The sequence below is a fragment of the Peromyscus eremicus genome, chromosome 23 (assembly GCF_949786415.1).
Source record: "Peromyscus eremicus chromosome 23, PerEre_H2_v1, whole genome shotgun sequence".
NCBI classification, from domain to species: Eukaryota; Metazoa; Chordata; class Mammalia; order Rodentia; family Cricetidae; genus Peromyscus; species Peromyscus eremicus.
In genome coordinates this window covers 35,540,388-35,565,431 of record NC_081438.1, presented here as the reverse complement: position 1 = coordinate 35,565,431, position 25,044 = coordinate 35,540,388, and the positions used below count along the sequence as shown (strand labels likewise).

Genomic DNA, 25,044 nt, shown 5'->3' with positions numbered 1-25,044 from the left:
AGTGGGCCATGCATACATGTGGTATACAGACATACATGCAGGCAATAACCATACACATCAAAACAAAACAACAAAAACCCCTTCACCTTAATCGTACCATGGAGCGGTCATGTCAGTTTATTGAGGTAGTGCACACCTGTAATGCCGACACTTGAGATGCTGAGGCTGGAGGAAAGTTCGAAGCCAACCTAGAACACATACCAGACTGACTCTGTCATTTCATACAGTTTTGCTGTATTCAAGGCTGGAAAAGAGAATGCCCAAAGTTGAGAATTAGTGGTAAGATAATTGCCTATAGCTACATGGTAGCCTGACCTTGGCCCAAACACAGCTTGAACCTGAACTTTTTTCTGTCGGTCAGATAAACTACCTCTATGAGCTTTAGAAGGTCAGTCTTTGCAATCATGGAAACCACTTAAGCATCTTGAATGGAACTCAGAGGAGTCTGGGGTCAGAGCCCAGTGAATAGCGGGTAAAAGGAATTGGGGAGGGCACGAAATGTTCCTGCCTTCAAGACTTCTCCGCTTTTCCTTTTTCTTTTCAGCATAGATTGAAACCAGAGCCTTGAGCACTCAGGATTGGGCCACATCTCTAACCCCTCTCATTTCTCAGATCCAAAAGCAGAGGACAAAAAGCCAGAATGTCCCTTTCCCCCATTGTGTTCTTCTCTTCCGTCTGGTCCCAAAACGCAGGGTCCGCGGGGACTTTACTCTCTAAGGAGCTGCCCTCCCCTTCAAGGCACCCTCGAGTCCGACGCTCTACCTAAGGGCGACCTACTTCCGGCGAGCCTCCGCTCCCCGCGCCCGCACCGGGGCTTACTCCCTTCCCAGCAGCCCTCGCGCCCGGCAGGGTTTTGCGGACACCGGGACTGCAAAGATGGCGTCGCTCGGTGAGTCGTCGGCTCTTGCCTGGCCGCGGGGTTAGAAGCCCGAGCTGGGCGCAGGATCCAGGGCCACGGTGGGGTGAGGAGGAGCCGCGGGGACACTTGCCCTTCTCCCGGGGACTTCACCGCGGCCTCCCTTGAGGCGCGCTGGACACTTGCTCCGAGGGTCTGCGTCGCCCGCCCTTCTCCGTGCACTCTCCGCGGATTACCGCTGTGCACCGCAGGGCGGGGTGGTGGAAGGCCGAGGCAGCCTGGAGCGGCCTCTCCGGGCCTGCACATGCGCTGCCGGGAACCATTTGTTTGCCTCTCCGCCGAGGACTAAGCTGCTGCTTTTTCCTCCTGCGACGCAGACCGGGGGCACTTGAACTTTTGGTCAGGGCACCGCCAGTCCGTCCCGGAGCTGAGGTTCAAATTAAGGTCCAGGAGCAGCAGTTGCCTAGGATGGGTCCGGACACGTTATGTTACACAGGCTTCATTTGAACACGCCTACCGAGGTGAAGTGACCTGTTCAAGGTCACAAGTCCTGAGAGCCTAGTTGGGATTCAGACCTCGGTTGGCGGGGCCTCTTGGTAAATGGGATTAATTCGCAAAGATTTCCATGTGACAGACAAGCAAGCGTTCCTTTAACACGCGCGTGTTAATCTTTACACTCATTCATTGTGCACTGTTGGAATTACATATTATGTGTATGATGTGTGTGTCTAGGTATGGTCAAGGGAGTGCTGGAGCTTGTGTGCAGCAGCAGGTTAGAGGGACAACTTTGAGGAGTGGCTTCTCCTTCCTGGGATGAAACTCCAATAGTCAGCTAGCCATTTCACGGTTGTCTACTCCTCTCCTTTTGAGACAGGGTTTCTCCGTGTAGCCCAGGCTGGCCCTGAACTTGCAGCCTCTGTGGTTAGCCTCTGTTTCTGAGTGCTAGGATTACAGGCCTATGCCACTATGCTCAGCTTGTTCCTGTATTCTTCATCTCAGCCTGCGAAGATGAAGGGGTGGGGTGTCTGAAAATGGAGTGTGAAGAAGCTGGGGTTTGTTTGTTTGTTTGGTTGGTTGGTTGGTTGTTTGGTTGGTTGGTTTGGTTTTTGGCTTTTCAAGACCAGGGTTTCTTTGTGTAGTCCTAGCTATCTTGGAACTCGCTCTGTAGACCAGGTTGGCCTCCCAAGTGCTAGGACCACCACCAGGGCTTTAGAAGCCGTTTTATCTGTAAAATGCCAGGAGATTATTAGTGCACACAGTGTTTTCAGAAGAGAGTGTGAAGAGCATTGATGAAACTGCTTAAGAGGTTGAAGAAGAATGATTCCCCAAGTTAAGGCCAGCCTGGGCTATATAAGTAGACCATTCTCAAAAAAAAAAAAAAAAAAAGTTAAAAAAATTTGAAATTTGGCGCTTTTTTTTTTTTAAAGACAGGTTCTCTCTAAAATAGCCCTGGCTGTCCTAGAACTCACTATGTAGACCAGGCTGTCCTTGAACTAAAAGAAATCTCCCTGCTTCTGCCTCCTGGGTGTTGGAATCAAAGGCAACGTACCACCATACCAGGCTTGAAGTTTTCGATCTTATTTAAGTAGATGGTTAGTGTGAGGAGCCCTTTGGACTAAGGACTAAAAAGTTTAGTACACTTAGTTAGCTGGAGGTGGTAATGCACAACTGTCATTCTAGCACTTGGGGAGCTGAGGCAGGGGGATGGCCATGAGTTTAAGGCCCTTCAGTACTACATAGAAATACCCTGTCTCAACCCAAAAGATAATTTAGTTCAAGAAAGGTATTTGGGCGTGGGTAATAGAGTTATAGCTTTGTTGGTAAAGTGCTTGGCTAGCATGCACAAAGTCCTGGGTTCTACCCCCAGCACCACATAAAACCTGTGATTCTAGCATTTGGAAGGTGGCAGGATCGGGTATCCAACAACATCCATGGCACACAGTAGCAAGTTTAATTCCAGCTTGTAAGACCCTGTCTTTAAAAAACAAACAAAAACCCTAAAAGACAGGGCATGGTGGCACATGAGAGTGTGTGTGTGTGTGTGTGCACGTGCACAGAAGAGCCATAAAGAAACTATAGAGATCAGAAAACAACTTTCCAGGGTTTTCACTACTGCACATACTTTTTTTGTGGGGAGGGAGGTTCAAAACAAGGTTTCTCTATGTAACAGCCCTAGCTGTCCCGGAACTAGCTCTGTAGACTAGGCTGGATTTACTGCACATACTTTTAATCCCAGTTCTCTGGAGGCAAAGGCAGGCAGATCTCTGAGTTCAAGGTCAGCCTGATCTGCATATCAAGTTCTAGGACAGCCAGGGTTATAGAGAGAGACAGACCTTGTTTCAAGAAACAAAGATAATGGAACAAAATCGCTGGCCCACAATGCAGGACTCTGTTGATGTGAGCTGGGCATCTGGATTTCCTCTGGGGCATTTGAATAAGATCAGTTCACATAACCTGACTTATTCACTGTTACTCTGGTAAAGGAATTGGAGTTTATGCCTCCTAAGTATTGATTTTTTTTTTTTTTAAGTGAGGGAAGTAACAGTTACTAGTAGCACATAACATTTGGGAGACGGGGTGTTGTCTAGGATGTCTCAGTGGTTAAAAGCACTTGTTGCTCTTGGGGAGGTCCAGAGTTTGGTTCCTAGCTCCCACATGGTTCATATTCATCTGTAACTCCAGTTCCAGGGCATCTGATGCCTTCCTCTTACCTCTTTGGATACCAGGCATGAATATGGTGTACATACATGCATGCAGGCAAAATACTCAAGTACATATAATAAAAATAAATATTTTGTAAAAGTTTTAAATGATTTTATTTTTATTTTATGTGCATTGTTATTTGGCCTGCATGTGTGTCTGATGGTGTCAGAGCCCCTGGAATAGAATTACAGACAGTTGTGACCTGCCATGTGAATGCTGGGAATAGAACTTGGATCCTCTGGAAGAGCAGCCAGTGTTCTTAACCACTGAGCCATCTCTCCAACTTCGTAAAAATAAATCTTTTATTTTATTTATTTATTTTTTTTTTTGAGACAGGGTCTCTGTATGTAGCCCTGTCTGTCCTAGAACTTACTATGTAGGCTGGCCTTGAATTTACAGAGATCTACCTGCCTGTCTCCAGAGTGTTGGGATGATAAAAGGCATGCACCACCATGCTCAGCTTTTTAAAATTATTTTTTGTTAACAATATTTTGTGTGTGCAAGCATATGCATGCGACGGCGTGCATGTGGAAGTTAAAGAACAATTTGTGGGAGTCGGTTCTCTCCAAACGCTTGGATGTTCTCAGGCACAGATCCCCAGGAGTTGGACAGACCTATCCTGAGATTGGTTTCCAGAGCATGGAGACAAGTTGTGAGATTTGATTTGCTTCCTTCCAGTGTATGGGTTCTTCTCACCGTGGGGTGATCATTAACTCTGTGTGACGACTGAAGGGAAAGCAGAGCTGGCAAGGTGGCTTGGTGGTTAAGAACACTTGTTATTCTTCTAGAGGACCTGGGTTTGGTTCCCAGCACCCATATAACGCGCCTCACAAACCAGTGTAACTACAGCTCCGTGGGATCCGAAGCATTTGTCCTCTTGGGGCACTTGTCCTTATGTGTACATACCTAACACACACATAATTAAAAATAAATCAAGTAAATGAAACAAGGCAAATGTTAGGGATTTATTTATTTATTTATTTATTTATTTATTTATTTATTTATTATGTATACAGTGTTCTGCCTGCATGTGTGCCTGCACACCAGAAGAGGGCACCAGATCTCATTCTGGATGGTTGTGAGCCACTATATGGTTGCTGGGAACTGAACTCAGGACCTCTGGAAGAAGCAGCCAGTGCTCTTAACGTCTGAGTCGTCTCTCCAGTGTGATTTTTATTTTTTTGAGACAGTTTTGTTTGTAGTTCACACTTTGATATCTTGATCATCGTGTCCACACCTCCTGAGAGCTGGGATTACAGGTGTGTGCCACCATGCTTGACTTAAATGTTAGCTTTATAGTGCTCTATGCTGCTCTCCATTTTATTCTTTATTCTTTTATTTTATTTTATTTTTTTCTGGAGTTGAGGATCGAACCCAGGGCCTTGAGCTTGCTAGGCAAGTGCTCTTTTATTCTTTTTTGTGGCCCTTGGCTCTCTTCTTTACAGTCATTCTCAGTAAGCTGTTAGACATATTGTTGGTTTATAAAGCTTTTTTCTTTTTTAATCTTACTTTTTAGGTGTATGGGTACTTTTGCCTGTGTGCATGTCTTTACATCACATACATGCCTGGTGCCAGAGGGGACCAGAAGGTGACTGGATTATAGACTGTTAGGAGCTGCCATGTGAGCCGGGCGGTGGTGGCGCACGCCTTTAATCCCAGCACTTGGGAGGCAGAGCCAGGTGGATCTCTGTGAGTTCGAGGCCAGCCTGGGCTACCAAGTGAGTGCCAGGAAAAGGCGCAAAGCTACACAGAGAAACCCTGTCTCGAAAAACAAAAACAAAAAACAAAAAAACAAAAAACAAACAAACAAAAAAAAGAGCTGCCATGTGGATGCTGGGAATTAAATCCAGGTCCTCTGAGTTCTTGTCTGCTGAGCCATCTCTCCAGCCCTTGGTGTTTAAAGCTTTTCCTAAACAGCTCTATCACATAGGCTTAGGCCTACAATAGTGGTTTTGATTGATATATTTATTCAGAAAATGACTGATGGGCAGCATCTGTGTACCTCGTATACCTGCAAGAACAGTTGAAATGGTACATGGGAGAGTGCTGTCTGTGTTGCTGAAAGGTTCGTCAGTGTTTCTGTTTTGTTTTTCTTTCAGTGCCACTGAAGGATAAGAAGCTCATGGAGGTTAAACTTGGAGAGCTGCCAAGCTGGATAATGATGCGGAATTTCACCCCCAGCGGCATAGTGGGGGCCTTTCAGAGAGGTCAGTGTCTCAGGGTTGTGAGCACAAAAGCAGTGCTCTTGTCTTCCGGTCTCTTTTTGCTGTGAGTTAATCTGGCTGATAAAGGCCTTTCTGTCTTGAGATTTGTTGGTTTTGTAGAGGGGGCGATGCTGGTGGTTAATTCCTGAATTTCTGTATTTGCATGAGCCTATCAAAAGCTGAGTGTGAAGCTGGGAATGGTGGTGCACGCCTGGGTCTCTGTGAGTTCGAGGACAGCCAGGGCTGTTACACAGAGAAACTCTGTCTCTAAACAGAATAAAACAAAGGCTGACTATGTGGGAAGGGAAATGGCTCAGTGGGTGATGCGGTTGCAGTGCAAGCATGTGGACATGAGGTTTGGTTCCCAGTGCCCACGTTAAAAGCACTGTGTGGCCCGGCAGTGGTGGCGCACACCTTTAATCCCAGCACTCGGAGGCAGAGGCAGGCGGATCTGCCAGCCTGGGCTACAGAGCAAGTTCCAGGACAGCCAGGGCTGTTACACAGAGAAACCCTATCTCAAAAACAAACAAACAAACAAACAAAAAGCAGTGTGTGCCTGTGGTTCCAGCACTGAGAGGCAGAGATGGGAGGATCCCTCCCAGGAGCTCACTGGCTGCTAGTTAGTCTAGCTAACTGGTCAGCTCCAAGTTCAGTGAGCCACCTGCCTCAAAACATGGAGATCAATAGCTACCTGATGCCGACCTCTGCCTCCACATACTTTCTCTCACATCTGTGAACGGGAAAATGCACACACCATTTGCATGCATACACATAAAAACAACAAAGGTGAGCTCTGAGATGTTTCAGCCCAGGAAATGTTTTGCATCTTTTGAGGCCATGAACTAGCCTTGAGCTTTCCTTGAACCTACCTCAGCCTCCCAAGTATTGGTGCCACCATGCCCAGCTCAAATTAATTTTATTGCTTTGGATCAGTGCCTCTGTCTTAGAGGAAACTGAAAAACCAGATGTGTTTACACACACCTGTACTTCTAGCACTAGGAAGCTGGAGGCAGGAGGATCTAGAGTTCAGTGTCACCTTTACCAAATTTGTTGGCTGTGATACATGAGACTCTAGTCTCAAAAAGAAAAATTATAAACCAACAAAACAAACAAAGACTTCTTTGAGAAGAAAATGAGTTTGAATCATGGTGGTCACCAGCCTGTACCATGCTCATCCTTCTTCAAGCCTTCCTAAACATTTCACATGGCCCATCCTTTAGGCCTGTGCGTGTAGTAAGTACAGGACTGGTCAGATCTTCAGTGGAGTCATGCATGGCCTCTGGCTTCCTCAAGGGGTGTATTTTCCTAATCTGGCCACACCATGCTATCATTCCTGTGACTTGGTCTTGAGGCTTTCCCTCCAGTTCTGCCCTCAGAATATTCTACCTTTTACCCCCATGTCTATTCACAGCTGTCCAGGAAATTAATGTGGCCTGTGTTTATAGCTCCTCCTGGGCAATCCTTGGTATTTTAAACTTTTAATAATGCCTATCAAAACATTCCATTTTGTTGTTGTTTGGATCTCACTATATAGCTGTGGCTGCAATAAAACTTGTAGAGCAGGCTGGTCTGAACTCAAGAGATCCCCCTGCTTTACCTCTGAGGTGCCTTTTTGGTTTGTTATGTGAGACAGGGTCTCAGGTAAGCAGGCCTCAAATTCAGTTTGTAACTGAGGATAACTTTGAACTTGTGATCCTTCTGCCTCTACCCACAGTGTGCCATCTCACCTTGTTCATTCTTTTTCACTAACTAGAATATGTTTATTATACCCTCTCTGGTAAACGCACCTGGCTGCTTATATTTAAGGCACTCAGTGCTGTCATGTCATTAGTCAACCTAGCTGGCTCTGGTGAAGTGGCCCTTATTGGGGGTTGGAATCTGGGGCAGAATTAGAATAAGAGGGTCCCCAGGCTGGAGGTGGGAGTGAAGTAGGAGCAAAGATTAACAAGCTGAGCCAAATTTATAAGGCTAAAGCCAAAGAAAGTGTAGCTGCCCTGTTAAAATGGGCCTTAGCTCTGGGGCTAGTCTTGGTTCATGGGGACAGAACCCCACAGGGCGTTTGTGCTGTCCACCATCATCAATGATTGTAGGGTGGGTTGCAGTGAGAGCCCCCTCCCCCGCCCCCCACTCACCCCCACCCCACCCCCAGAATCCCACTGTACACTGTCAGAAGCATTATTGACAGCAAGCACCTCCTCTGTTGCAGGTTCTGACCGGTATTACAACAAGTACATCAACGTGCGGAAAGGCAGCATCTCGGGGATTAACATGGTGCTGGCAGCCTACGTGGTTTTCAGCTACTGCCTTTCTTACAAGGAACTCAGTAAGTGCTCTGGCATGACTCAGCTTCCTGCTACCCAGGACGCTGGCTTTGTTAGATGTGGCAATCCACAATCAGCAGTGGAGCTTTGGAATGCTCCTTACCTGTTCTTCAGACTAAAAGGAAGTTACAGTAATGTGGCATGTATGGTACCATTTTAAGTGAGAAGGTTATGAAAAAGATCACAGGAAAAATAAGATGGAATTAGGCTAAAGTTTAGCGTTTGGGAAGCATAATATACAATGCTGGAAGCTGGCTTATCCTCCTAGCAGCCAATGTGAAGAAGGCAGTAGGTTGAGTAGTATGATCCAGTATCTGGCAAAGCACAGCTAGCTATTCCTGTCTCGGGCCTGGGCTGGTGAAACCTGACGGGAGACTGGGAACAACAGCCTCTGACTAGATTTCACAGCTGTTCTCATAGCACCAGCCCCTGCCAGTCTCAGTGGACCTGGACAACACTTCTAGTTGGGGGGCTGTTAAGGAAACCAGTTTAGGCATCTCACATGGGAGAAAATTAGCCAGATGGCAGGTCCTAAGGATTCGCTTGATTGTGAACTGTTGCCACCACTCGCCTATGCTTTCACTGGAACACATAGTGGGAGACTGTTTTTCCTAACTTTAGAACATGAGCGGCGACGCAAGTACCACTGAAGAAGGGTCACTGGAGGGCACTGCACACCGGAGCACAGCCGCCCGCCCCACTCCCATCCAGGAATCCAACTGTGGCCGAGTCTTCTGTCATAAGAACTAGTGTCCAATAAAAGGTGCCTGGTGTAGTCATGTTCTGTGCTTCTGTTCCTTTGTCACACAGCCCATGACTGGCTCTGTACACCTCTGCGTTGCTTGGGATTGTGTCCCAGCTCACTGTGGGTAGCATGTCATCTGGGGCTCAACTGCCCAAGAGGCCTGCCCTCTGCCATAAGCACTGTGGCTGTTTAGAGGTGCTGTGGCCTTTGGTTGGCAGACGAAACAAAGCATGGGCCCTGACTCATGACAATTTTTCTTTTGGGGGACATAGTCTCTACTTAGCTCTGGCTGTCCTGAAATTCACCATGCAGACCAGGCTGGGCTCAAAGTCAAGAACCAGCCTGCTTCTGCCTCACAAGTGATAGGATCAAAGATGTGGGCTACCACACCTTTGTTTTGTGCATGGGTATTTTCCCTGTGTGTATATATGTATGTATGCACATCACATATGTGCCCACAAAGATAAGGTTATTGAATCCTTTGGAACTAGAGTTAGCTATTAGCTGCCATTTGGGTTCTGGGAATAAAACCCAGGTACTATAAGGGCAGCAAATGTTTTTAAATTACAATTTTAAATTATGTGTATAGGTATTTGCCCCCCCCCTTCTCTCTACATACACATACACACACACACACACACACACACACACACACACACACACACACACACACTTATAATCTGGACCATTTGTGTTCCCGATACTACAGAAGCCAGTGGAGGGTATGAGATCCCCTGGAACTGGAGTTACAGGTGGTTGTGGGTGCTAGGAATCAACTAGGGGCCTCTGAAGAACAGCCAGTGCTTGTAACTACTAAGCCATCTCTCCAGCCTACTCCTGGACATTTTAACAATGTGGGGGATTTGGGGATAGCCTGAATGTCTTCCAACCCTCCTTTCTGCATGAGGACTGCCAGCATGGTAAAATGGCTAGAGTTAAAACTTTGTGGATGGATGATAAGAGGTACCAGCCTGCCTAAAGCAAGCTCACCACTCTCCCTGCAGCAATCCCCATTACTGCCTCTTCAAGATTTAAGGCCAAGCTACTAATTCCTTACTGGAGTGGAGGAGAGGAATGGAGAATACTCACTGCATAAAGCCTACCTGAATGGGGATAGAGCTAGGCCTGGCTTGGATGACTAGGTATCATCAAAGGTAACATGAGGTATAATATGCTAAGTCCCTAAAGTAATGAAACGCAGGCTAAAAAACAAGCTTTTTAATCAACTTCATAAAAAGTATTCTTGTAACTGAACTTAGATAGGCCCACTCGCCCAGCAGGTTGCAGGTGATGGATTCACATTTTCTTGGCTCAAGGATGGGTGGCCTCTGCATGCCACAGGGTCTGAGTGACAGCACAGAGCTTGCTTGGCAGGAGGTAGGCGCAGATCAGGTGGGTCAGCTGTTTAAGGTGGTCTGCAGCACTGGCTGAAGGTGTACCCGAAGCACGGTCAGGCAGGGGCTCCACAAGAAAGCAAGCCCAGGAAAGCAGCTCCGCCTGGGAGCCTGACACCTCAATGCGCCAGGGCCAGGCCAGGCAGTGGATGCTCCAAGTCTGTCAGGAAGGCTCCCTGTTCAAGTCACATAGGCACAGCTTGAGGCTTCAGCTGGACACGGAGAAAGCAGGCTGACCTGGCCACAGCTCCACATGATCCACCCATCCTCTCCAGGTGCTGGTGTTTAATGAGGCCCTGAGGGGGACTGCTGGCCATCTTCCACACAAGACCAAGAAGCACAGCCCTTCCCAGCTTCTCTGTCCCCAAGAGGGCAGTGTGCAGGGAGTCAAAAAAAAAAAATGAGGCACTGACGTCCAAGCATACTGGCCCAGGGGACCCAACTGAAGCACATGTTCCTTCTTTAAAAAAAAAAAAAAAAGATTACAGCAAAATGATAGGACAGACATGGCCCCTCGAATGTGCCCTGGCAAGTGTGCCTGCGGCTCTAGCCAAAGTCCTGCCAGCACTCCATTCAGCAGCTAAGTGCTTGTTCCCAACAGCAGGGCTCTCGGGCTGCTCCAGATTCCAGCTGCTGTCACTGTCCACTGAGAAAGGCCAGATGCCCTTTGGTGCATCTGTTGGCGTAGTGTCCTTTTTCACCACACTGGGAACAGGAGGGAAGAAAAGAGAAAAGCGTGAGAGTTGGTATGCTATCTAAGGCAGTGTCCGTGAAGAAGCTCAGAAGAGGCAACAGGGCTGACACAGGGAGCAGCTCCCCAGCCCCACTGCACCTATACTGGACCCAAGCCTGCCCAACAGGCTCCCACAGCACCCAGGAGCTCCCCACCTGCCCCTCCACAGGGCAGGCCAATCACCTTACCTCTGAGCCAATGTCTGGGGTTCCTAGAAAAGACAGGAGGGACCAACCCGAAAGAAACTGCCAGACTCCTGCCCCAATTCAGGGAGCCATTGCTGAGAACACTGAGGGTGGGTCTGAAGCTTTCCCCCCTGGATCTTGTACACATTTCCAAACTACCTGAGGACAGGCTTTGACCACAGGGCCAGAGCAATCTCACAGTCCCTCAACCTGGAGAAGGTATAGCTGTCACCTGACAGAGCTATAGCTAACCCTAACATAGCCATTCTGTAGTGCCTGTTCTACTGCCTCAAGAGAGAATTATCCAGAAATGAACAGCAGCCTTGGTCTAACACTGAACGAAAGGGCAGGAGATTACAAGGGACCACAATTCTGTGCTGATTCTCCATCAGGTCCCCATGCCCATGCTAACTCAGTCCTGGCTTCCTTAGTGGCAGTCTGTCAGTATCTAGCACTTGAAGGTCTCACATTGGGTAGCCCTGGCTGGCCTTGAACTCAGAGATCTGCCTGCTTCTGGCTCCCATGTGCGGGGGTTTAAAGGCATGTGCTACCATACCACTACTCAATGTGGCTTCTGTGTTGATGACTGGTGTAGATTAGCAGCCAGTGGACTGATGTGACCACCAGGAAGCCCCACTTCCAGGACCAGGCACATACACTTGTCTCCATAGCTGGTCCTAGGTAACGGACTGTCCTGTGGTAGTGGTCAGTATCCCTAACCCCATCTTGTTAGTCTCAGGACCTGAGTGTTTGCTTCATAGAGCTGCTGCTGCATGGTGCTAGATGGAAGCATGGTGACAGCCACGCTGCTTTCGGATGTCGTCTTTGAGAAATGACCAGGAAAGTTCTCCCTCCCCAGCTCCACAGATCCCTTATCTTAGCGCTGAAGAACCAGCTCCAGCAAGTCAGAAATTTAGTGCACCCGAATCCATACACTTTCCCTTTGAGTTTTCCTTAAGCACTTCCTTCCCTTCCTCCAGGAATAGAAACTTCTCCGGGATAGAGCATGGTATCAAACAATGCCTGGCTGTATAGCACTGCCTAAGGCCAATGTGTATGAACACCCTATGACTCACAACAAGCCAGCAAAAAGCAGATGTCAGTGGACATCAGACAAGAATTAACTAACGCCCAAGTGTTCAAATCAGTGCTATTGTTAGGAACAAAAGCCATAAATAATTTGTCTTTTAACAGACCTGGTAAAATAAGCTGTGGTTATGTAGCCTCTGAAAAAGATCAGACTTTCATGCATAGCCATGGAATGATCCTAAGGTTTTACACAAAGAAATGATAGATTAGGCTTGCTCTAAGAGTGCATGCGTGTGCGTGCATTCCTACATATATGTGTGTTTATCCATGTGTGGAGGCCCCACAAACATAGTGACATAGTGTTCCTTCTCTCTACTTCACTGAGGCAGGGTCTCAAATGAGCCTAGAGCTCACTGACTGGCTCACCTAGCTCCAGGATCTTGTCTTCACTAGTGAGCTGGGTAGACAAGCTGCCATGCCCACCTGGGATGCACACAGGTGCTAAGGATCAAACTCTGGTACCCATGGTTACAAATGTCTTACCCACCGAGCCGCCTCCCACACCTGAAGTCCTCATACATCTAGTTCTGTGGTGTCACTGCTGACTCACCATGTGGAACATTTCCCAGCATGTTTTGTGATTTTTTAATCATAAGTTCATCCTTCAGAAGTCTAGTTGTGGACACATCCCTCAGAGCATGAGGGCTTGTTCCTGTCAGATACAGTGGTACACCCTCAAGCTTTTAACTTTCTAGCTCTCACCAAAGATGCAAACACAAGCCCAAACTCATGTAAGGTCTAGCAAGCAACTACAGACTCTCATGAGACTGGGCCTATCACCGAGAGTTCATTTCTTGTATAGGCTGGGCTGGGCTCCTAATCCAGTTCCTGCCAGTGTGGGCCCAAAGCTCTGTCCTGTGCCTTTGCCATGCACACATGGGCTGCTCTGAGCATCACTCTAGCCTGAAGCATTTCCATTTTGTTCCTCTACCCTGTTTAGAAATTCTCGGGGGCTGGAGAGATGGCTCAGAGGTTAAGAGCACTGACTGCTCTTCCAGAGGTCCTGAGTTCAATTCCCAGCAACCACATGGTGGCTCACAACCATCTGTAATAAGATCTGGTGCCCTCTTCTGGCCTGCAGGGATACATGCTGTATACATAATAAATAAATAAATCTTTAAAAAAAAAAAAAAAAAAAAAAGAAATTCTCATTCGCCAGCATGTGTGTGTGTGCCTCCCTCCACCCTGTCTGGGCAGTGCAGGAAGGAGGATGATGACCAGCCCACCTTTACTCTGCAAACCGGCAATGGCATCTTCTTAATGTTCAACAATAACCACACATCGAGGAGTGAGGGAATGACCACTCACTGAAGACCCTGCCCTGTCCCCCAATGACCCCACCCCCACCCCAGGGACTCACCTTGTAGCAAGTGACCTGCTCCAACGGCCGGGGTCCCCGGTTGCCCGCGCTGCTGTTCTGACTCTGCATGACCCCAATGACCTGCGGGGCTCTCTGCTGATTGGGAGAAGAGTTCTGACTCGTTAACTGGATCAAGGAGGACGACCTTTGTAATGGCGGATTGTTACTTTGCTGGAAAGAGTTACACAACACGGTTTTACTGCGGAAAACACGTGCACGTGGACTACCAATGGGGACAGAAAAAAAGAGGACAGGACCTCTCCCGCATGACCAGCAGGAAGAGGGCTTCTGCAATGGCCTGCCCCAGGAGAGTGGGCCGAAAAGAAAGTTCTGGTGATGATGGCAGGAGCTGCTGTCTGAAAAACACCATGCAGACACACAAAGACAAGAACTAAAAGTAGAAAAGAAAACATGGAGAGACGAGAGGAAGTCTCTGGGCAGTGGGGTGAGGGCATGATCAGGCCTTACTTTTGTTTGAGGTTCTAGCTTCAGGTCAGGATGAACGCTTGGTTCAGCCAGATGTTTAGCAGCCTACACGGCGAGCAACAGTCACAGAAAAACAGTTGGAGCCTGACACACTGGCCTACAGTCTAGGGGCTGAGAGGGCCCTCCTCTAGGGAGTCACATGGGAAAGGGGAGTGGGGCTCTTAGGTGGGGATTCCAGAGTTAGGCACCTCCAACCAGATGGGATCTTGGCTCTGACCCAGGAGATGTCAGGCTAGAGCTAGGAACCCCCAGGCTATAAGCTGCACTTGTGCCAGGGACTGCCTGGCTCTCCTCAGGAAGTCTGATTTGCTTGGTGCCACCATCTCCTAAGGGTGGGGTCTGTGCAGCCCCTTTAGGCTCTGGCAATGGAAGGACTGAAAGGGGACATGGTTCCTGACTTAAAGCCAGCCGAAGTAAGGCTTCTGGAGTGCAGTCAGCTTATCTACAGGTGCTGAAGGCCCTGCCTGTCATTCAGGCCAGCCCTTCCTCTGGGCCCACTCGTCAGCAAGCCCAGGGTACCCTGGTTTGAGTACTACTATACATCCCCGTTTATCCAGGGCACTTCCCTCTTTCCTGTGCTTCGGGATAAACCCTGACTAAGACAGTGGGGCTGGCTAATCTCTTATTCCTGTTTGTGACAGTAATCCCCACTGGGGCCATGCTGACACTAACCAGTTATCAGTCAATCTTGGTCATGCTCTTATTTCTGCCACTGCTTGACAGTAACCCATCAGGTAAATCCCTCCCTCCAGAAGGCCAAGTTTCTTCCTTTGTAAAGGGAAGGTTCTGGCTCAGAAGCAAGAACAGCCAATGTGGGCCCAGTTCCTGTGCCCTGGCTCAGTTCCCACAGCAGACACCACTGAGCCAGAACTGCACAGTCCATGTTTACAGTGATTCTGCTACACGGACCCATCTCCCACCTGCTCTGGGGCTTGCTGCCCTCCATTTCTAAAAGAAGCAAACTGCTTCGCTCTGATTTTTCTGTTGCAATGAGAGAGTACATCGCCTCTCTCCTGCCTCCCCCTTTACCCTCCTCACAAGCCCCCCCCACCCCCGGGGGGTTTATAGCAGACCTCACACTGAGTGGATAATGAGGCCACTGTGGCCAGGAGCAACCAGGGTACAATACCTTTGCTGGAGGCTGTGTCTGCTGTGGTAGTGGGGGCTGCTCAGTAGTTCCCATGGGCAGTTCAAATCGAGGGCTAGTCAGAGAAGATGACAGGGCACGAGAGGTTAGGCCAGGTGGTGTTTTGAAAGCCACACTTACCCTCTGAGCAAAACATCCCAAACTTTAGGACCCGGGGCGAGACTGGCACGAAAGAATGGATGGTGGAGCCCTTGGGCAAGTGCTGCTCTAAAGGAAGGCATGGTCTTCCTGGTACTTGTGTGGGCACAAGAGGAGGCATGCATAGAAGCCCCTTCCCCATGTGGTCTAATTGGAGGGTCAGGACCTCCTGACAATGCACAGAAGCACTATTCAGTGACAAGCAGGCATCCCTGGACCAGATGCAAGCTCCAGGGTTTTCATCTAGGATCAGGACCCAGCAGCAGCACTGGCCACTTGCCTTCATTAAGGCAGAGACCACAACACAAACCAGGTAGCTATACAACTGCTGCAGGTTGGGAATGTGGACTAAAGCAGCAGTAAAAGGGAAAGCTCTCTTCAGTCCCCATTCCACAACTAGTAAGGAACTTAGATTCTCAAAGTCAAGGCTATGGACTAGGAGAAGGATGCTAATCCTGTGGTACAAGAAAAGCCCAGCTTCAGAGGTCCAAATGGCTCTGCACTTGACCAGGTACCACCAGCTACCAACACCACTGACTGAGCCCTGAACCTCAGGGGTTGTGTATGGGAAACGACCATTCTCTCTCTTCCACCTGTCTGTGGTCCATGAACTACTGTATATGGAACACCAAACTCAGGGCCAACACAGGTGAATCTCTAACTCCCACAAGGGTACTATATGAGAGCTGCTCTGGAATACAGGGCTCATAGCTTTCACCAGATTCCTCAATGGCCCACAGCTCACAGATGGTTAAATGCTGGGCTAGGCAGAGCTGCCTTTGGGCTCTAGAAGTAGACGCAGCAGCAGACATAGCAGTGGCTCCTCCCCACCTCCCAGCTCCACCCAGACCCCAAGCCCAGCTACACCTAGGATGTCCCCAGAGGGGCAGCAGCAAAGCTGGTGTCAGGATACTCACTGCATGAATTTACATGAAGGTCCCTCAGGGCAGAATCCAACGAGGTAATTCACACAAATGACTCTCCGAGTGTGCCGGTGCCTGCACAGGGGACCTGCAAAGCCCAGCATTCAGGTCATTCAGATCTCCTTTCAGTGAGGCAATGCCTAAGTGTCCCACTACCAGTCAGAGCCCTGCTTAGACTGCCAGAGGTACAGAGAGCCTGAGTGGCTTCAAATGCTGGCTTCCTGTCTTATTCAGCAGGGACAGTGTGCAGCACCCTAGCCTCTCCATGCTGAGCTTATCAAAAATGCAAGTGGGAACCCCATGCTCACAGCTTCCTTGGGAGGCTTGAGGGAAATGAAGGGTAGGAAAATGCTCCACAGGCAGGCGTGGTAGTGCCCAGCTGAAATCCCAGCACTTGGGAGACCAACAGAAGAGAACTGAGTTTAAAGAGCTTGGGCTATACAGTGAGACTCTGCCACAAGGGAGATAGATAGATAGATAGATAGATAGATAGATAGACAGACAGACAGACAGACAGACAGACAGCAAGTCTCACTGGCCACAGCACATCAAGTTTTGCTGAGCCAGGTAGGGTAGGGGAAGTGATGCCTCAAGAGGATCATCTGGTAGCCTAGGGGATCAGGTGGACCTGAGGAAGGCCCGTCACCTACCATGCTTACAGAAGCCGCGGTCATACCAAGGGCAGTCCTTGATCTTGGACTCAGGGTCAATGTGCAGGAAGGGGCACTCCTTGTTGCTGCATTCCCCTGCAGGAAATGTGGACACATAGCTTCATGGAACTGTGCTAGGACTGTCTCTCGAAGCAAAGGGATCAGGTGGTTCTAGTGTCCAGGACCAGCCTGCTCACATACCAGCTGAGGGCAAAGTCTGACAAGCTACGACTAGTCCTGCCTCCACACACATCACTGCTGCTGGGAGGGTACTAGGGCATCTCAGCCTGTGGCATCCCAAGGGAGTGGGGGACCAGATATTAAAGTGTATCCATTGAGACCAGGAAATCACTATTCTGCTGACTCTTCACATCTATGAGCTGTCACAGAGAAGGTTTGAGGAACTCTAACTTTTAGGAGAAACATTAGAACTATATGGTAGTTAAAGCTGGGTCTCTGTGGTGGCAATGGGTAAGTCTTGCTGAAGATACTATGTGTAGACCAGCACATCTCAGGAGCATCAGGTGCTGGACCCGCAGCATGAGGACGCACCTCTACATTGCCCTCTGCAATCAATGCTAACACATTCTACGTACGGTGGAGAGGAATGCCCCAGCCCACTTGCTTGCTTATAGACCCAGTGCCCTTCACCTAGCCACAATGACTTCCCTGTTGCCAAGATGAATCCTCAGTTACTACTGGTACTTTCTTAGCCTCCATCTCAAGATTTCCCTCTGGGACCTTCCCAGATCACTCTGCTGAAGCCAATTCATATTCCCTACCCCCACCCCCACCCCCGAGCTGAGGACCGAACTCAGGGCCTTACGCTCGCTAGGCAAGCGCTCTACCACTGAGCTAAATCCCCAACCTGCCAATTCATATCTTACAAAACATTTCTCATGACCAATTCTCCATTATACCCCTAGTTTATCAGTGACCTGACTCTGGGCCACTGGAGCAAGACTCTAGCATGCAAGAAAAGGACTGTCCCTTTAACACCTAGAGGGAGCGGATCCTTAACACAGTGTGCTGCTCATCTGCCAGCAGCTGTAGCTGCAGTATCTGCACAAGGCAGACTACTCTACAAGGGACCGGCAGGCAAAGGGGCCAACAGAGACATGGGAACATACCTGGACTGTGGCCATCAGCCAAAAAGAGGGATACCCCAAGACAGCCTGCAGAGGGTGGGCCCTGCTGCTGTGGTGACAGGTAAGACAGTAATGATGGATGGGCAAATGGGACAAGCTGAGAAGGCAGGGGGCTGGGAAGCCTGCGTCTTATTTCTGTCGTTTTGGCCTCCCAGCTTATACTGCTTCAAAATACAAAGCAAAACAAGCAAGAGTTGTCACCAACGATAAATAATGTCATTAAAAAGAAAAGAAACGAAATGAAGGTGCCAGCATCCAAAGCCAGGCATGGTGACTCTTACCTGTTAGTCCAGCACTTGGGAGACAGAGAGGTAGGGGGTTCACTAAATAGTCAAGACAAGCCAGGTCTATACAGTAAATACAGACCAATATAGAGCAACAACCAAAACAAAAACAAACAGAAAAAAAAACCCACAATAAGAACAAACCCCAAGCACGATGGGATGCCGGAACAACCAAAATCTCCTCTAGTAACAGTGCTTTGAAAGCTCAATACATGCCCAGTACTCAGCTTACCATATAGCCTCTGGAAGCCTTATGACTTCCTTCTTGGCAGTGTACAGGGCCTGAGGCCACAGAAGCCTTTGGGCTGACCAACAGAGCTTCCTGAGACACCACTAACAGCAGACCAGAGCAAAGCTCTTGCGGACTAAGTTCTGTGCCAGCCCTACCACTTCCGCTCTGCTCCTGCTTCTCCATAAGGCCACTCCAAACAGTAGGGGCCTCATGACCTCTCATCGGAGTGAAAAGCAATCTTAGTTTCATGGGAAGAGAAGGTTCACGTCCACCAGAAGACAGACAGCCCCAGACTTGCTATTACAAGGACTGCTGGGATAGCCATACAACTACCTAGGATCATACTCCCAGAAAGAATGAAGAAAATCAGGCTGGGGGCGATCAGTGACCAAGCCAGATGTGAATTTTACGGATAAGGCTGCCATGAGCAAAGACAAAGTTTCCACTCAGCTTCCTTGCTCACTCACTGGGACCCTTGTTAAGTCTCAATATCCCAAAGTGCTCCAAACCCTGAAGTTCCACAAGGACATAAAGCTACCACAGAGAACAGTAACTCCCCCTTACAGAAGAACCAGCTCAGGCCCCCAGGCTCTGTCCAAGTTCTGGCAAGATGGGAGAAACAGAGATGCAGTCAGTGGGCCCTGAGCAGCCACTGGGCCCCTGGGGCTTGGCTCTCAGCAGAGCCTCCCAGGATTCTATGTGCCTTACCGAACTTGGAGTAAAAGTAGCACTCGGGCATCTTGGTCATGTCGTACTCATGCAAGAACTCACACTGGTCCCCTTTCTTGCACAGTCCTCTCAGCCAGTGTTTGCACACAACTGTCTTCTCACCACTAATGTGGCGGAATGGACACATGCCCCCTGCCAAGGAAGAGTGAAGAGATTTACAGGCTCAGGTGGAAATTAACCTAGGGGCTGCTGGAGAGCCGTCATCCTACACTTCTTTAAACTACCTGAAACCAGCAGAGGTGTCTGTGGAGAAGGCAATGTGGATTTAGGAGGTATACAAGCAAACACTGCATTTTGTGAGCGTACAAGTGTTTTGCCTGTCTGTGTACCACCACATTTGTCCATAGTGTCTGCAGAGGCCAGAAAGTGGGGGAGGGTGTCAGATGCCCTGGAATTGGAGTTACAGATGGTTGTGAGTTGCCATGTGGGTACTGGGAATTGAACTTGGGTCCTCTGGAAGAGCAGCCAGTGCTCTTAACCACTGGGTCATCTCTCTAGCCTCATTTTATATTTTAATAGCCATGTATTTGACTGGGAATTGAACTTGGGTCCTCTGGAAGAGCAGCCAGTGCTCTTAACCACTGGGTCATCTCTCTAGCCTCATTTTATATTTTAATAGCCATGTATTTGAGTTTAAAGTATTTTAGAAAAACACAACTGGAGACGGGTGGTGGTGGTGCATGCCTTTAATGCCAGCACTTGGGAGGCAGAGGCAGGCGGATCTCTGTGAGTTCCAGGCCAGCCTGGTCTACAGGGTGAGTTCCAGGAAAGGCTCCAAAGCTACAGAGAAACCCTGCCTAAAAAATCCAAAAAGCAACAAACAAAACAACAAAAAAAACCCCACACAACTAGAATACTGTGGGGGTGTTGTGACACACACCTTTAATCCCAGTACCCATGAGACAAAGGCATGCAGATCCCTGTGAGTTTAAAGCCACCTTGGTCTACACAGGGAGTTCCAGGCCAGTCAGGGCTACACAGTGAGATCCTGTCTCAAAACAACAAAACACTAAAATATCATGTCATAATATAGTATAAGACAGATACATAATAAGCCTGGGGTAGCGGTCAGTTGGTTCCTTAAACAAACAGAAACTAGTTCTAGCAGTACAGTTAGTAGAAATAGAAAAGTTGGAAGGGGGCTAAAAAGAATAAGCCTTACAGGATAAAGAGGACCATTAGCAGAATGGACTCCAGGCAGGCCACATCTTATTAAAAGTGCTCTCCAGCCACAAGACTAAAGTCAGCTTTGTAACTGAAGAGATGTGACATACACAAACAGGAGCAGTGTCCTTCTGCAGCAGGATGTGTCCTACTCGGATGGGACAGAGCCATCCTCTGGGGATGTCACACTTGTAACTGATGGCCTGCCAGGACTGCTGGAAGGTCTGCTCAGAAAAAGGCTGTGACTAAGAAAGACGAAAGAGACCAGCCCTGCCCAGAACTTTTGGCCACAGTGGAAGGAAATGCTCTACATTTTCACTATCTAGTACAGCAGCCACTAGCCTCATGTGACTGCTGAACATTTGAGTTAGCAGCAGTGTGACTGAAGAACTACACTTAAAGATTTTAATTGGTCAGCACATGTATGTGGCTAGCAGCTATGGGACGACTATAGTGCCATGAATTAAGGACGGCTCTGTAGCAGAAGATGGGTGGTCATGTTCCTGGGGGAATTTCAGGAGCTCCATAGTGTATTATCTGGGGACCTGGCGTCCTTTTTGGGATTCTTAGTCTCATTAATAAAAGAATTTAAAAATGGACTCAAGAGGAAGCCATGGACAATGTTATAGAAGTTTGAGGAAAAACAACAGTCTGCCAATATCTGTCTAGCTACCTAACAGTCAGAGGGCAGAACAGCTGAGCAAACATTTGGGAATGAGATCAGGACACAATGAAGGAGTGATGTCCTGACCAGAAACCTGTTTGATTCACCTCCAAGGGCTTCTGCTTCAGCAGCAAGTGACTGTACTGTGGAGCCCAAACTCACTAGACCAATCCACCCATTCAAACCATCCCTTTGCTCTAGGTTTGTGCTCCCTAGCCAAGCTTCTGGTTAAAATTTACTTTCCTAAATAAATTCCCAGAGGGAGAAAAATGCCCAGATGTATGCATGATACACAAGGTCCTGCCCACTAATACCTATGAATCAATGGGTAGCCAGAGTCCCATAGCATCTGTGGAGGTCTGGTTAGTTAGTGTCAACAAGACCCCAGAAGAAAGAGTGATGGAGTCTTTGACCAAGGAACAGCTTGTACACACTGAAATTCTTTAAAAAAAAAAAAAAAAGAAAGAAAAAAAAAAAGTCTGTATTCAAACACTGGGTGTGGCCACATGCAATTCTGGGACGATGAAAAGTTCCTGAGAGGCTCTATGTTCCCTTTGTCTATGTCTGAGAAGAAAAAATGACACAAGAAAGCATCCTCTAAGTTAGGCAGGCTCAGACTGTGTTTAGGTTTTGGGTAGAACCATCATCCTCCTAGCCTCTCCAAGCCACAGCTTCATTTAGGGACAACTATCTACGGAGAGCAATACAAGCAGATACCTGGTGGCCTGTAAATCGATGCTAGGGGGAAAAGTAGGGTACCTCAGGAAGGATATGAGGAAGTCAAGAGTGTCTTACCTTTGCCACAGGCAGCTTTCAAAAAGAATTCACAGACAGCAGCCCCCGACTCTGTAAAAGGAAAGAGCCAGTTATCAACCAACGCCAGGTGCCAATGGGAGGCTCTTTAGTTCAGGGTGTATTGAGCTGGCAAAAACCACAAAGCCCATGCCTGGCATGGTGGCAAATACCTGTAATCCTAGCACTCAAGAGGCAGAGGCAGGTGAATCTCTGAGTTCTAGGCTAGCCTGGTCTACATATTAAGTTCCAGACCAGCTAGGGCTACACAGTGAGACCCTGTCTCAAAGCAAACAACACTTGTTTCAGTCAAATCGTGAAATGTGACCTGTATAGTGGAACTAAACATCACTGTTCTTTCTGAGAACCTCCTGAAAGCCCATAGCTTCCAAGACATCTAAGAGTGGGTGGAGAAGGCAAGAAGGATCATAAGATCACAGAAATAAGTTAATTACCCCCAGCTCAGACCTCCCAGGAGAGTTAATTTACAGGTACATTAGCATGAGACACAGAGAGAGGGAATGAATGGTCTCACAGAAAATAACAATGAGTAGATGAGGCCTCTGAGTAGGGACAAATTCCAGAGCAGGCAGTTGCCTCTGAGATACTAGCCTAGGAGAATACTGTAAGTAAAGACAGCAAGCCAGCCCTTAGTATGCAAGGTTCACATGGAATTACAAAGGAGCATGGTCTTTCATCCCCATGGTGCAGCCAGCTCTGGGTGGACAGTAAAACTATAGAGTCAGGATGTGGTAGCAGTCGGTGGGCCCAGGGCCATCTAATCTATTGCATCTAGAAATTCACCAGCCATGATTGAAGAATAATTCTTGACTTCATAAACAGTCTTCACTGATTCAATCAGTGTGTATTTTCAGAAAACACTTAAAAAACAAAAAACCAGCCAGGTGGTGGTGGCACACGCCTTTAATCCCAGCACTCGGTACTCAGAGCCAGTCGGAATCTCCGAGTCGGAAAAAAAAAAAAAAAAACAAAAGCCAGCATGCCTTTGATCCCAACACTCAGGAGGCAAAGGCAGGTGGATCTCTGAGTTTGAGGCCAGCCTGGTCTACAAAGCAAGTTCTGGGATAGGCTTCAAAAGCTACACAGAGAAACCCTGTCTTGAAAAACTAAACAAAAAAACAAACAAAACCAGAGATGGCATTCCTTAAGACCACTCAAGTGCTTCCTACTGCGAATTTTCAAGAAATTCAGCAGCTTCACAGAAGCAGGCAGGTCTTGCTAGGTCAGAGTAAAAGTGGTAGAATGTAGAGGTATTGCTGGCGATCCCAGTACCCGGGAGAAGGGAACTGAGGTGCGAAAGATTTCAAGTTCAAGAAAAGCACAGGCCACACAGTAAATTCTAGGTCAGCCTTGGCACAAAAACAAATAAAAATAAATAAGAAAAAACAAAGACTGGAAATGTAGCTCAGTTGGTAGAGTGCCTGACAAGCATGCACAAAGCTCTGGGTTCAATTCCCAACACTTCAGAAATTGGGAGTGGAGGTATAAGGAGGATCAGGAGTTCAAGGCCATCCCTAGCTACATAAGGAATTCCAGGCCAGCCTAGACTACATGAAACCATCTCAACAGCAAAATAAAACAAAACTATTATCTAAGAGTACATGTGATCTTTCTATCTAGAAGTTAGTCTTGCTCCCCTCTTTAAGGTCAGAAATCCAGTCACGGAGACTGGGAGGATGGATAAGAACACATCTTCAGGGCAGAATTTACATTTCTTTCTTTTTTTTTTTCTTCGAGACAGGGTTTCTCTGTGGCTTTGGAGCCTGTCCTGGATCTCGCTTTGTAGAACACGCTAGCCTTGAATTCACACAGATCCACCTGTTTATGCCTCCCAAGTGCTGAGATTAAAGGTGTGTGGCACCACCTCCCGGCAAATTTACATTTCTTAAAGAGCATCATCACAGGGACCAGCAAGGAGGGTCTGTAGCCTTGCTGGGCTTTGACATACTCTAAACAACCACAAAAAAGAAGCGAATGTTGAGGGCACCCACCAGGTCTGGAACTGAGCTGGAGAGGTACCCATGCTATGTACCTCCCTGGCTCTCCAAGAGAACAGCACGTGAGGGGCTTCTTACTACTCCGCACCTACCTCCACAGACTTGTGGATCTGTGGTGTTGAGTGGGAGGAAAAGAGCTGCCCACACGTATTGTCCCATGGTCACAAGGTAGCGCCGGCAAGTCAAGAGAACGCCTACTGTTTCAGAGTGGACATAATGTGCGTGCAAGAACGACCTGGCCAAAGACAGATTATGTCTGAATTGGAGCTGCTCTCCCAAACATATCCCACCAGCATGGGAAAGCTATCATCACCTAAACAGAGACAGTAGAGGGAGCCTGGGCTAAAGTTCCCCCAGGGACCTGTGTTGGGGCAAGAGACCCGGAGGTGGAGCAGTAAGAAAAAAGAATTCCAGAACAAGGAAGGAGTTCCCAAGAGTAAGAAGACCCAAGTAAGATTGCAATGAAGGTCTACTAACTGCCTAGTTCTGACGAAAGTAAGAAAGGAGCACCCAAAGAGGTGGAAACGGGGGTCATTCTAGAGCTTTGCTATAGTAGGAGCAGGGTGGGAGAGCGGAGTTCCGCTTAAGGATAACACGCATTCATTGAAGAACTACTCGAACAACCGACACGGTCCTAAAGTCCCGAGGATTGCCAGGGAACAGTCCCCCGGGATCAGGGATCCAAGGAAAGGGCTCCCGAGTTTAAGTGACACGGGGATGTCCCGGGACGGAAAAGGAAGAGCTGGGCGAGGGTGAGGGTCCCGTGACCCCGGGTTGGGGAAGCCCCTGGTCAGAATCGGCGCCGCCCACCCGCCGGGCCCCGTGCTCACTATCCATGCCAGGGAAGGGCAGCGGCTGCGCCCCGAGCTGCTGCTCCACGGCGATCTCCAAGTCGAACTTGATGTGGTCCACGCTGGCGATGATTTCCTGCATGGCGGCGGTGGTGGCCTCCGGCCCGGCTCCCTCTCACGTCTCTCTCCTCCAACTCACACCACTCTCCTCCTTATATCCCGCCGCCACCGCCGCCCCGCAAGGGATGCCGGGAGCGCCCGGGTCCGCACCGGCCCTATTTCTTCCCC

General features: G+C 48.5%; 2 protein-coding genes across 4 annotated transcripts; one reads left to right on the top strand and one right to left on the bottom strand.

The window, feature by feature from the left end:
* Window positions 1–756: 756 nt before the first annotated feature.
* Atp5mf (ATP synthase membrane subunit f) lies at window positions 757–8,828 on the top strand. Its single transcript, XM_059249300.1, has 4 exons — window positions 757–889; window positions 5,659–5,766; window positions 7,970–8,086; window positions 8,706–8,828. Exons 1-4 carry the CDS (start codon window positions 877–879, stop codon window positions 8,732–8,734), a joined length of 267 nt encoding a protein of 88 aa, XP_059105283.1. The 5' UTR covers window positions 757–876; the 3' UTR covers window positions 8,735–8,828.
* A 1,204-nt stretch (window positions 8,829–10,032) lies between these two features.
* On the bottom strand, window positions 10,033–24,962 carry Cpsf4 (cleavage and polyadenylation specific factor 4). 3 transcript variants are annotated; one of them, XM_059249288.1, is made up of 8 exons: window positions 24,796–24,962; window positions 21,951–22,001; window positions 19,307–19,459; window positions 16,935–17,030; window positions 16,279–16,372; window positions 15,206–15,278; window positions 13,591–13,761; window positions 10,033–10,928 (listed from the first exon to the last, which is right to left on the bottom strand). In XM_059249288.1, the coding sequence occupies exons 1-8, from the start codon at window positions 24,896–24,898 to the stop codon at window positions 10,860–10,862; spliced, it is 810 nt and encodes a 269-aa protein (XP_059105271.1). In that variant the 5' UTR covers window positions 24,899–24,962; the 3' UTR covers window positions 10,033–10,859. The 3 variants fall into 3 exon arrangements, with proteins under 3 accessions (XP_059105271.1, XP_059105272.1, XP_059105273.1); XM_059249289.1 differs by having other exon boundaries at window positions 13,591–13,686; XM_059249290.1 differs by having other exon boundaries at window positions 13,591–13,683.
* Between the last annotated feature and the right edge of the window lie 82 nt (window positions 24,963–25,044).